Raw genomic sequence first — 13,947 nt, forward strand, 5'->3', positions numbered from 1 at the left:
TGAAATTCAAGTTTCTTAAATGCTCTTGTTCAAATGTTCTTTTTCTTTTTCTACCAAGACTGGGGTAAGCCAGTATTGCCCCTTTGAGCCTGTGATATGATGTTTCCTCTCTTCAGTTTGGATACTAAGCCCTAGTTTGCAACTTGTAAAAGCAACATAAAAGCCAGGTGTTGTACCTGGTATATAAAGTAGTCTGACCTTCTAAGCTCAGGGCTTTTCAACCAGTTATCTATCTCCATGATGCTGAAAATCAGAGCAATGGTAGAGACCTATACACAACCTCTTTACAATGCTGTTCATTCCATGAACACGTAGGTCCATGTTTGTTTCTCAGGATAAAATAGAGCCCTATTCATTATTCATAAAGGCTCTCCTGTACAGTAAAGACATTCATTCTTTAATGGCTCTATGACTAGGGTGTTGTGAAGCCTGAAGATATTATTTTTGGAGGATAGTTTACCAATTAAAAGCAAACAGTACTGGATTGCTTAGTAATGTCCCCCACGCTGATTGGTCATGATTGCCAGTGAACTTCAGGAGAAAACCCAAGGACATTGCAGCCCATTCTTTCCCTGCTTGCTTTAGTCACTTCCCTGGAAAAAAAGGGATGTTAGTGGATGAAACTTCCAAGCTCAGGTATTTTTTCAAAAACACACTAAGTTGACTCTATCAAAAACATTAATTTTTTGCCTCTGAAATTGAACGACAGGTGCCAAGTTTGCTAAGAGACAAACAGTAGAGGTGATTACTCAGAGGTGAATTCGGGTTATAAGGGCAAATAAGGCCCCTATTTCATGTGATAAACAAGCATCTCTCCTATGAAATTATATGTATATTTTCACATTTTATGCTAATTAGAAATTGAGAGTGCTGGTCATAAAAATTTTATATAAACCATTTGAACCAAGTTCAGTTTTTTGTTCTGTTTTGTTTTGCCTTTTAACAAGAGGCTTCAAAACTATTGCTAGTTTGTGACAAAGGGCAGAAACCTAATGATTTATTTATCTTTTCCTTGGTGTTTACTGATTTTTTTGAAATGTTGCCTGCTTGAGCAGAAGGTAGACATACAATGATTAGGGACTTTTGGTCTGTGTGAGAGATGAAGGGTCATATGAGAAGACTGCAAGAAAGTAAGTATAAAAAACCACTTGTGCATAAAATACTTAATGAAAGTATTAGCATGGACAGTAAATGCTACAGGATATGACTGACCATATTGAGAAACTGTTTTGTTTTGTTTTGAGCTTAGCAGGCAGCCTCTCTTATTATTAAAATCACACTTATTTTTCAGGATAATGACTACATTGAGAAAACAAACTTCCTTTCTACTCCTGATGGCCATATTTATTCATTAAAACAGTGAAAGAGAATGATGAAGCAGAGAAGGCTACACGAATAGGATTTATGATTGAAAAGATTATTCTTGTAACTTTCTTTTTGTTTTAGGGTTTTTTGTTTTGTTTTATTTTTTGTTTTATTTTTGGTTTTTGAATCACACCGGCAGTGCTCAGGGATTACTCCTGGCTCTAAGCTCAGAAATCGCTCCTGGCAGGCTCAGGGGACCATATGGGATGCGGGATTCCAACCACCGACATTCTGATTGCAAGGCAACTGCCTTACCTTTTGCTATCTCTCCAGTCCCTTTGTAACTTTCTTAAGAGATAAAATTCCTTATTAAAAATTTGTATTTCTGCTTTGTAGTGTTTTTTTTTTTTTTGAGGGGGAGTCACACTCTGTTGTGCTTAGTTTTATTTCCTAGTTCTGTACTCAGTGATCACATTTGGCAATGCTTGGGGGACTATATGAGGGTATTGGGGATCAAACTGCATAATCCCCTTTTTTAAGCAATCAACCAGCCTCTGAAATTATGTCACTAAAGCATACCCATAACCTTTGACAAAAGAGACAGTGAAATGTGTCAATGAATAAATGGTTTTAGGAGATCTTTTTTTGGTGTGTATGTGTGTGTTTATTTATTCAAGAGTGCCTTTTTGTGTTGTGTTTTTGGTGAAGTGATAGGGGTCCTGAGGGTTATGGCTGTGTAGCATAAATATAAGCTTTGAAAACCTTTGGTCTGTGACAATATATATTTCACACATGGCACTGTTCCACAACCTGAATATAATCACAGAATACCACAACCGAATGGGTGGGGGTAGACTGATGCAGTCATAAATGAGTTCAATAAATTAAATTTACAACTAAAGACTTTAACCCCTCTTGAATATCACAACTAAGGAAAGGCAACTTCCAATCACAGCAACAATAAAACAATGAAAGGGAAGAGGAGGGGAATTAATTAAGCAAAATTTTAAAAGTAAAAATAAATCACTATACTTGTAAAAATGGCTCTATTAAAAATACATCATACCCATAAAATTAGGTCACAGTTCCAGGTATAGTGGGGGAGGTTGGCCCTAGGTGAAATATTATAGAAAATAGTACAGAACAGCTATTGAGAAGCAACAGGAATACCAGAAGTCTCGAGGAAGGAATGATGATGACAATGACTAGTACCACAATTTCTGAATGCACAGTATCCCAGAAATTATGTTAAGAATTTTGTGTATATTTGGGGCTAGAGCGATAGCTCAGTGGGAGGGTGTTTGCCTTTCATGCAGCTGATCCAGGATGGACCTTGGTTTGATACCCAACATCCCATATAGTCCCCCAAGCCAGGAGCGATTTCTGAGAGCATAGCCAGGAGTAACTGGCCCGAAAATAAAAACAAAAACAAAATAAAACTGTGTTTATATTAGTTCCTAAAATCTTTAAACTATTAATTATCTGCGATATTCAATTTTCATTTAATAAAATGGAGTTATAGACAGGTTAGTTAAGTTGACTACTGACACACACAGATGAGAAATGGGAGAGTTCAAAATTTGGCCAACTCTAGAATTCAAATTTCTAAACAAAATAGCCTTTCAAAAATATAGATTTCACAAAGCTAGGGATTATTACTACATGTATCATTATAGTACAGATATATGAATATATATGGTATATTCTTCCTTTCAACATTTTAAACAATTTCAACACCTTACTTTTGGCAACTTGATTCTATTTAAAGCATCACTTTTCTCCATGAATCTTCTTTAAACTCCTAATCTTACAGGTTTCATTCTCCCAGTACTCTGGTTTTACTTCTTTTTAGCATTCACTATGACCTCTGTCCTTTAAGAAAGTTAAAATTTTAAAATTACTTTATTTATGCACAGTGCTTACAAAGTGCTTACTCATGATTGAATTTCAGGCAAACACTATATACTACCCTTCACCAGTACATCTTTCCTATCATCAATGCCCCCATGTTCCCTCCCACCTTCTCCACTGCTTATCTCTGAGAAGACATTTCCTTTCTCACTCTCTCTTTCTCTTTCTTTCCCCCCACTTTTGACACTGTGGTTTGCAATATTGTCTATGAGAAAGTGCTATGTACATCAATTCATTCCCTTTTAACATCCTGTATTGTCCAGAGTGGTCAGTTCCAACAATTTTTGCCATGAGGGAATCTTCTCTATCCTAACTCTAATACTGGCTCTTTGTTCCAAGCTTCCTGCAATGGACTGGCCCTTGGAGGACTTTTCCTCCAAAAAAGAGAGATATACTATACTAACCTCATTTCCCACTATCGTCTCTTTCTTATAATCCTTCTCTTTCTTTTCTGTATAGATACTAACTGAGATGGGTAGGCTGTAGCACTGAATCAAGAAAATGGCATGGCTTAGCTCCAGTACATTGCCTTTCACCCATCCATCAGCTTTCCACAAAGAAAATATTATTGCTTTAAGGGCCCACACTACAAAGACGTTTTATTGACTTCCTTGTGCCAGTAGTGAAGCAGAATCCATTGAACGTTTTACTTGGTGAGCCAGGTCATATGTAGCTTAGTTTTAAAGATGTATATTTTCTACTGGAGTTCTGGCCTCAGTGTCTGGCATCCAAGGAAAAGAAAAGGAATAGCTACTTTCTCTTAATTCCTGTATCTATGTTAATTTGCAATTAAATTAAATTTCTGTCTATGTTAATTTATAATTAAGTAAATTTATTTAATTGACATTATTCGACAACTTTCCAATTTAACATCTTTGAATATGTTGAGGAATACATTCTAGAATAGCAGGACTATCTTTGTTATCAAAAGCTAATTCAAGTACTGCACCAATAGTTCAGAGGCATGTACCTTAGAGAAGGAAAGCCCAGAGTGTTATCTACCTGGGGCCTTTCCTCTCAGCTTTGTGGAGTCCCTGGTGGTATCCAGTACCATTGACCTCATGTGGCACCACATCAAAGGGCTGAGCATGGCAGCCTATGACCTGATTGACTGAGGATCACTTAGGTTGGTACCCAGAGATCTCTGAATATTGCTTTAGAGCTCCCTGCAAAATAACAAGTAAATTTTGAACAAAGTAGAACCATAAGCAACCACATTTCAAACGTCTTTTAACATTGCTTTGAATTTCTTCTGATTTTAATGATGAGAGTAAATTCTACAATTTATCTATTACTTTCTTCTGTTTTCATTTTTGTATACAAACATAGTAAGTTAAAAAATTTTATTGGAAAGTCACAGAGCAGGATGCCAGGGTCTCTCTCAGCTAAAGTTGTACAAAGGGTTTTCTATGTAGACACATATTTACTAACAGTATTTTCAGGGTTTTTAATCAATATTTTTACCTATATATATATATATATATATATATATATATATATATCTGGGCTATTGCTTATTTAATGTTAAAATAATGTGTGATATTTATTTAGCCTAGAGCTTTGAAAATCTTAGAAATCCTGTCCTTAAAGTGTGGTAAACTACAACATTGATGAAGCTTAGGAACACATGAAGTGTTATTCCCCTGTCCGGCTTGTCTGTTTTCATTTATTTGCCTTCAGAAAGTCCTGTTTACAGTGCAAGATGATTGAAAACTATGTAAAAAATCCATTTATCTTCCCACAAAAGCAAAGCACTGAAGTAATGACTACCCAGATATATGGATTCAATAATTTAACTATGGCAAATTACTGCTTACTTACAGAACCATTTCTCAAAGCATTAATATCTGAATCTATAACAAGACAAGGTTAAATAACCTTCTGTTAAAACCCACAAAAACACAAGTTTATTAATTTGCATAGAGTTTTTGTTTGTGTTAATTGTTACAATCTGGTAGAGAAACACCTAGAAACATTTGAAAAATATTAACTAAATTAGGAAATACTTTCAAAGAATGACATTGTGGAAGGCTTCTATTAATTCCATGGACCATAAAGTCAAAACAAAACTCTTTGTCCTATGCACACTAAGTTTTTTAAATGCTGCTATCAAATGATGGTTAATCAGTTTGGCATTTTCCAAGACTGCTCCAAAGCAAAGAAGAGCCTTAATACCAGTTTTTGAAAATAGTTTTTTTCAAATATACTTAATAACCTAAGACATAAAACTTAACTATACATAAAACTTTCAAGTGGAGAGTAGATTTCTGAATCATTAATAAATATGAAACATTTAAGTAACAATTCAAGTCACTGAATGTCTTAACATGTTTTCTATTTCAACCTTCTGGTAGATAAGGGTGTTTATCAAAATATATGAAACACTTAAACTGCCTGATTTCTAGTGTGTATAAAAACAAAGCATAGAGCTCTTTCAATTCTCTTGGCCAACCCCTGACATCACTATGACACAAAAATATGATTAAGTCGCTCAAAGAATTAACCACTTGAAGCTTAAACACTCCAGCTTCAGTCTTAGAAGTTCATTTTATTTTTAAAAATATTTGTCGTTGTGATTTTCAGTACTGTTAATGACAGAATTACATGCAGAATCCCTTGCTCCATCAAAGTGATCCCTCTCAGCCTCCTCCATGTCCTTTTTTCTCTTCCTGTGGTAAATTCACTTCATAGACAAGCTTTCAGACTCTGCTGACTTTGGCTAATTGATATTCATTTTCCATGCTTCTTTATATTCTCAAATTAAGCGATTATTGCACCAAAAGAACCCATTGATTCTTTCAAGAGCTATTTAGTAAACCAGCTGGTTCTCAGTTGCTTACATATATAATTCCAATTGGCTCAAATTAGTACAAGATAAACCCAAAGACTCAAAGGGGTTGAAGTGAACTATTAATAATTGGTTGGGGGCAGACCTTGATAAAAAACGGAACATTCCTTTTACTACTTCTGGTCATAATTCATCCATGTTTACCTTTTCTAACTCAGGCACCCAGTAGAGGCATTTTGTTAGATTTTTTTCTGTAAGGTGGGGTTTGGGCCACACTGGGCTGTGCCCAGAATTGCTCCTGGCTCTGCACTCAGAAATTGCTCCTGGTATGCTGGGGTAGGGTGGATAACATGGGATTCTGGGAATCAAAACTGAGTCTTTGTAGATCCTGTCATGTGCAATACTAACACCCTAAAATTGTGCTATAGCTCCAGCCCCTAGTTGTTAGATTTTTTTTCACTATATGACCTGTTTTTTAAGAGGTAGGTTAACTAAGCAATTTTGATTTGTAACAAGTGGAGATGTGACCTAGACAATTATAATCCACTCTCTTGTTTTCATAAGATTTCATTTGAACTATTTTTTCCTTCTTTGATCTAACACACAAGAAGCAAAAAGAAACTAACAATTCATCAGCTTCTCATTCATAAATTCCTATAATTAAACAAAAGAACAGTAAATTCTGTTAGAGACCATCTTTCTTTTATTCAGGGATTAAAATAATTGTTAAGAAAAAATATCATATAATAATCTTTTCTTATTAAGAGAAATTTTAAGAGACATTTGACTTGCTCATATGTGATATCAGGTCTCCATGATTTAGAAAAATAAGCACAATGTTATCAACATTGATGTATATGTCAGAGTGTTTTCATAACTATGAAAAAGAACTAGTACAGAAGCCTTACCACATGCAAATAAGAAAAAAAAGACAAAGAAGTCAACCTACTAAATAAGATCATGTAAATGTCACCTCATTCTATGCCTGTTGATTTAATATAAAATATAATGTCTAATGTCCATGTGTTTGAATGAGGCCTTTCTCGGCATGGCAGGGCCTGCCTGGCACCTTTAGCCCCTTCAACACAGGATAGTAGCTGTGGAGAAATAATTCACATGCAGTCAAAGTTTCACTGGAGTCAGCCAGCTTTATTCCAAAGCCTTATCCAAATTATACTTTTCCTCACATGGCTTCTATGCTCAGTTTATTCTAAGCAGCTTCCTCTCTGCTGCTCTCATCTGGCTTTCTTCTCTATTTTTTTTCTCTTCCCCTAGCCAGATCCTTTTCTTTATCCTCAAGACCCCCACCCACCAAGGTGGGGGATGCCCTGTAACCCAGGTGAGATTAACATTTCAACAGAAAGCTTAGAGCTTTGGGAGAGAAATACCATGCATATGCCTCTTTTCCATAATTTGCTGCACTTCCCAAAGCTTGTAAGTTTGCATGTTCCCTGATATTCCTTAGTTACACAGTTATCACACAGTAATCAGCTAATTTTACCTGGTCTTTCCATATCTTTTCTATAAATTTCTCTACAGGTCAACCCCCTATTTTATCCAAAGCCTCCTTAAAAACCTTTTTCACCTCTTCCAAGTACAGTTCATCTTGCTGAGTCTGAACCTATCAGATCATCTTCTTTGGGTTTGAAAAACTCCTAACTCAGATTGCAGAATGTTATCAACAATTCACTGTCTTCTTTCTTAAACATACAACTAAGGATTGGCTCTTGCCTGTTTACTGCTTTTGTTCTTTTATGGTTTGTTGTGTGTGTGCTTAAAATGCTTTCATTTGTAAATAGTAGCATCCATAAAAGTGATTTTTTATTTATTTTTTTTTTTTAGTTTCTGGGCCACACCCGGTGACACTCAGGGGTTACTTCTGACTATGAGCTCAGAAATCACTTCTGGCTTGGGGTTCTGGGGATCGAACCCATTTCTGTCCTGAGTCAGCTATGAGCAAGGCAAAGCCCTACCAATGGGCTATCGCTCTGGCCCCAAAAGTGATTAAAAAAAAAAACACTGGATATTTATAGAACATTAATCAAGAAGTTAAGAAATCGGGGCCAGAGAGATAGCACAGCGGAGTTTGCCTTGCAAGCAGCCGATCCCAGGACCTAAGGTGGTTGGTTCGAATCCCAGGCGTCCATTGGTCCCCGTGCCTGCCAGGAGCGATTTCTTTTCTCTTCTTCTTCTTCTATCTTTCTTTCTTTCTTTCTCTTCTTTCTTTCTTTCTTTCTTTCTTTCTTTGTCTTTCTTTCTTTCTTTCTTTCTTTCTTACATCTTCATCTTCTTTCTTTCTTTTCTTTCTTTTCTTTTCTTCTTTCTCTTTCTTTCTTTCTTTCCTCTTCTTTCTTCTTCTTTCTTCCTTATTCTTTCTTTCTATTCTTCTTTCTTTCTTTCTTTCTTTCTCTTTCTTTCTTTCTTTCTTTCTTTCTTTCTTTCTTTCTTTCTTCTTCTTTCTTCTCTCTCCTCTCTTTCTTTCTTCTCTTCCTTCCTTCCTTCCTCTTTCTTTCTTTCTTTCTTTTTCTTTTCTTTCTTTCTTTCTTTCTTTCTTTCTTTCTTTCTTTCTTTCTTTCTTTCTTTCTTTTTCTTTTTCTTTCTTTCTTCTTTCTTCTTTTTCTTTCTTTCTTCTTTCTTTCTTCTTTCTTTCTTTCTTTCTTTCTTTTTTCTTTCTTTCTCTTTTCTTCTTTTCTTTCTTTCTTTCTTCTTTCTTTCTTTCTTTCTTTCTTTCTTTCTTTTCTTTCTTTTCTTTCTTTCTTTCTTTCTCTTTCTTTCTCTCTCTCTTCTTTCTTCTCTTCCTTCCTTCCTTCCTTCTTCCTTCCTTCCTTCTTTCTTTCTTTCTTTTTTTTTTTTTCTTTTTCTTTCTTTGTCTTTCTTTTCTTCTTTCTTTCTTTCTTTCTTTCTTTCTTTCTTTCTTTCTTTCTTTCTCTTTCTTTCTTTCTTTTTCTTTCTTTCTTCTTTCTTCTTTCTCTCTTTTCTTTCTTTCTTTCTTTCTTTCTTTCTTCTTTCTTCTTTCTTTCTTTCTTTCTTTCTTTCTTTCTTTCTTTCTTTCTTTCTTTCTTTCTTTCTTTCTTTCTTTCTTCTTTCTTTCTTTCTTCCTTCTTTCTTTCTTTCTTCCTTCCTTCCTTCCTTCTTTCTCTCTCTCTCTCTCTTTCTTTCTTTCTTTCTTTTTTTTTAAGAGAGTGAGATCGACATTTATTATTAATCAAGGGATATCGACAACAAGAAGAAAACACACTCCTAAGTGGTCCCAATGAAGGACCAGCAAAATATTCAACACAATTGCCGACAAATTTGAAGGATGGCATCAACAGCAACATAGAATAGTGATAGACTTCAACATCATCTTGTCACCCTTGATAGCTCAACCAAACTAAAACCTAACAAGAATATACGAGCTCTGCTGTATATGACAGTATGCTTCAAGAGATTTCTGAGCAGATAGCCAGGAGTAACCCCTGAGCGCCGCCAGGTGTGGCCCAAAAACCAAAAAAAAAAAAAAAAAAAAGACTCATTTTGAGGGCTGGAGGCGATGGCGCAGCAGTAGTTTGCCTTGCATGTGCTGACCCAAGATGGGACCCGCGGTTCAATCCCCTGGCGTCCCATATGGTTCTCCAAGCCAGGAGCAATTTCTGAACGCATAGCCAGGAGTAACGCCCATGTGTCACTGGGGAATGTGGCCCAAAAAAAATTGAAAAAAAAAAAAAAAGAAATAGGCCGTCTGCTGTGGTTTCAGATAAGAAGAAATCTAGGCTTTCTCTATTCTCCCTTCTGTCTTTGACTGCAAGTGGTGTTTTGTTTTGTTTTCTAGGCACAAGAAGTCAGCTAGCTCTAAGAAAGCAAGAGGCTGAAGTCATTCTTTTTGCTCCCATAGTGCTCAGGGGCTAGAATGATAGTATAGCAGGTAGGGCATTAGCCTTGCTTGTGGCCAACCCTAGTTCTATTGGTGGCATCCTATATGGTCTCATGAGTTCACCAGGGGTGATTACTGAGTGCTGAACCAGGAGTAACCCGAGTACATTTACATATGGCCCAAAGACAAAAAAATTTTTTTAATTAAAAATATTTTATTAAAGCAATGTAAATTACAACATTATTCAGGGTTGAATTTTAGAAATAGTGCTCCAGCATTAACCTAATCAATTTTGTCAACATCTCACCACCAATGTTTCTCTACTTCCCAACCTCAAGCATTGCATTAAAAAAAAATAGAATCACCATGAGATAGAGATAAAACATTGTTGATGGTTGAGGTTCATAAAGCTTATCATTCATCAGAAAAATATTCTTCTCAGAAATTTTATTCTTACATCTAATTAGCCAGTAATAGGTCATATGCCCAGGCCTATTATGTAATGAAAAAGAGGAAAAGAGGAAAGGGTTACACTTACAGTGTTGTTCCAATAAAAATTCATTCCTTGGTTCTGCCCAGTAGCCACTGTGAGGTTTCTGGAGAAAGGAAGGGGGTTCTCAAACCATGGAGTAGGCAACTAACATCATTTTAATTAGTCAACAATGGCTGTACCCCAAAATGACTCTTTTCTCTCTCCAAGTCCCTGAAACTGCATTCATTTGGTGCCCAGAGGGGCTGTGCAAACAGCTGGTATTCCGGAATTGTATACACAAGAGACTTAGTTTCCTTGTAAACAGACTGTATTTTTTCTGAAACTGTGTGATTGTTCTTGTGTGTGAGTCTGTACCAAGTATGACATCATGCTACCCCATACTTTACAATCTACCTATACCTTTCTTTTACTTATGTCTTTCCTATTTCAATCCTCATGCCCCTGAGCCTTTCTGGCAGACTTTGTGCAGTTGCTCTACTTATATTTTCTGGTTTCTATTTCCTTGCTTGCTCAGGTATGTCTCATCAAGGTTGTAATATTATTCCTATCTAGACAATATAAACAATAGTGTTCAAGACCTTCAGAGACCCTTCCTTTACTCTAAGCAAAATGTCATATTCCACTGAACAGTATTTTTCTGGTTAGAGTTTTTCCATGAACTGATTTCCAATTGCCATTATTATACCTCCCCTAGACCTTTGCTTGGATTTTTGTCTTAAACTGGAGTTATTTCTTGTTCCTTAAGTCTCTTCCAACGGTGCTAAAAAAAAAAAAAAAAAAACCCACCATGCAGATCAAGCCAGGGTGGAAATCACCAGAAAAGCAACTAACTTAATTCTTTGGGCTGACTGGAATGTTGAGACAAACTTACCATAAATTATTTCACCCTCCTGATGGGATTAAAGGAATCTAGGTTTCCTCCGATGTATAAACTTCGCCATAAACTTCACAATCATTTTGTAAGTATAGGGGCTAAGTACCTTAACCCAGAATGCTGCATAGATGCTTATGAAACATTCAGAGCTAGGTGGGTTTTGAAATGTAGCTAAGAGAGGGAATTCAGTGAGTAAGGCATTAGTCTGGCATGGGGATGACACTGTCTCAATCATGGCTCCCATTTGTTTCTGAGCACCATCAAAAGTAACTCTAGGGCTTGTAGAGAAAGCAAAGCAGTAGGGCCTTTACCTTGCCATATGGCTGATCTAGAACAGACCGAGTTTGATTCCTAGCATCCCATATGGTCCCCAGAGCCTGCCAGGAGTGATTTCTGAGACCAAAACCAGGAGTAACTCCTGAGGGTGTGGCCAAAATTAAAATACCCCCCCAAATATTTTTCTTAAATAGATATATTATTTAAAAAAATACAACTAGGGGCCGATGAGGTGGCGCTAGAGGTCAGGTGGCTGCTTTTGCAAGCGCTAGCCAAGGAAGGACCGCGGTTCGATTCCCCGGCGTCACATATGGTCCCCCCCAAGCCAGGAGCAATTTCTGAGCCCTTAGGCAGGAGTAACCCCTGAGCATCAAAGGGTGTGGCCCCCCCAAAACCCCCCCCCAAAAACACTAAAGTGACTAGCACAGACCCAGGAGTACAGACCCAGCAGAAAGACCTAAGCACTGCCTCCCCCCCCCCCGCCAATAAAGGAAGACACAATTCAAATTGTATATACTCTACCTAATCTGCTTTCAAGTTCTATGTCATTTATTAATTGCACGATCTGCCACTTAATGCTTCGGTCCGGGTCAATTACAAGAAGTCCCAGTTTATGTGACAGCCTAGATTTCTGGCGTTTACTCTTGACCTGGAGTGTATTATCACATCTGACTCTGACAGAAGTAGAGGTTGGAAGGAGATCCTGCCACATATCATCGTAATAATGAATTGGCTCCTTAATACTTGAAGCGAAAGGGGTGGTGCATTTCTGGAGTCCAGAATTATCAAGTGGAAAACTCAAAAACCGGTACTGGCTCATCCATAATGCGTGCACAATCCGGGATCCAGCGTTAGAAAACCAGAACGAACAAAATCATCGAAAGGAGACAATGATCAAGAAGGGAGGTGGTGGGGTGATACTCTTGGGCCGCTAAGGAATGGTCCCATTCAGGGTTATTTCTCCTCCGATTTGGGGCTCCTTTGGGTCCTGAATTGCTGCTCGGATTGAGAGCAACAGTTGGAACAGAATCGTTCACATCCACAAACAGGCAGATTAATAACAGAATTTAAAAAGCCTTGAAAAATCTCCCTTCTTCTAGGAGGGTTCCTTGGAGGGGCTGCGTACCCCCTAAAGACAGCCTCTCTGCATTTGCGTATTAAGGGTATGAAAAGAATGGGGAAAAAGGAAAGGGTTTTTTGGGGTTCTCTCTCTTCTCTCCTCTCCACCCCCTTCTTCTCTTTTAAGGAGCAGAGGGAGATCCAGTCCCACATTTTGCTTTCCACCTCAGCTCTGAAAAAATTCGGCTGTGCGATGTGTAGCACGTTTCTTTCCCTCCCCTCCTTCCTCCTTCCCTCTTAAGTCTCCAGGCTTTTTTGCTGCTTTCCAATTTCTGGAGGACTTGCACAGGACTTGCACAGGGCTCTCCCAGTTTGTGTGAAACGGAGGTTTTCCCTCGGATCGCGTAGATTCCCCAAACACATACCTCCACGCACACACCCTCCTGACCATCCATCCCACTGACACACACACACAGACAGACACACACACACAGACACAGACACACACACACACACACACAGACACACACACACACACACAGGACACACTACTGGCGCGCGCGCAGCCCGCCAGCCTCTCCGTGTCCATCCCTTTCCCTGCGGGGAAAGCCGCGCGCGCGGCGCGTCTCCAAACCTTCTCTGCAAGCCAGGACCAAGAGAGCGTCGCTTTTTCTCTCCTCGTTTGTGGATTCTGCAGCTTGGAACCAAGAATCACAGCTCTGCAGAAAACAAAAATAAGAAAGAAAGAAAGAAAAAAAATCAAACCCCAAAACAACACCCCAAAACCACAACCCTCCCATGGTGTTTTCTTCTCTTGGCGCCTTTTGCTAAAACACCAGGTCTTGGCTTTTGGAGAGGGTGGCTCAGAGGCGCAAAGGTTCAGAGGCTGCTTGGCTTAGCCCAAGCCGGCCCTGGTTGGCTTGCCACCCTCCATCTGGCTTATAAAAGTTTGCTGAGCGCGGTCCAGAGGGCTGCGCGGCGGCTCGTCCCCCTCGGCTGGCGGAAGGGGGTGACTCTGGGCAGCGGCGGCGGCGAAGGAGCGCGCGCCGCGGGCTTCTGGGCTCTGGCGGGCTTTCGGCTCCAGGGTGCCAGGTGAAGAGCGCACGGGCCTGGGGGCTTCGGGAACTGGCTTTGCATGTGGCACCATGCCTTCTTGGATCGGGGCTGTGATTCTTCCCCTCTCCGGGCTCCTGCTGGCCCTGCCGGCCCGGGCGGCGGACGTGAAGGCGCGGAGCTGCGGAGAGGTCCGCCAGGCGTACGGTGCCAAGGGATTCAGCCTGGCCGACGTCCCTTACCAGGAGATCGCAGGTTAGTAAAAGCGCCGGGGAGCGCGGCCCGGGTGGGTGGCGGGTGGCAATGCCTCCCTCCCGAGCCCCACCTCCAATGCG

General features: G+C 39.0%; 1 protein-coding gene across 1 annotated transcript in view; it reads left to right on the forward strand.

Annotated features, from left to right (window-relative positions):
- The first annotated feature begins 13,438 nt into the window (after positions 1-13,438).
- The window catches only part of GPC6 (glypican 6), a 1,177,499-nt gene continuing 1,176,990 nt past the window's right edge, over positions 13,439-13,947 (forward strand). The window contains exon 1 of the mRNA XM_049778514.1: positions 13,439-13,867. Within this exon, the coding sequence (XP_049634471.1) occupies positions 13,705-13,867 (163 nt within the window). The 5' untranslated portion in view covers positions 13,439-13,704. The remainder of the gene's footprint in view (positions 13,868-13,947) is intronic.

This window comes from Suncus etruscus, chromosome 8, assembly GCF_024139225.1.
Source record: "Suncus etruscus isolate mSunEtr1 chromosome 8, mSunEtr1.pri.cur, whole genome shotgun sequence".
NCBI lineage: Eukaryota > Metazoa > Chordata > Mammalia > Eulipotyphla > Soricidae > Suncus > Suncus etruscus.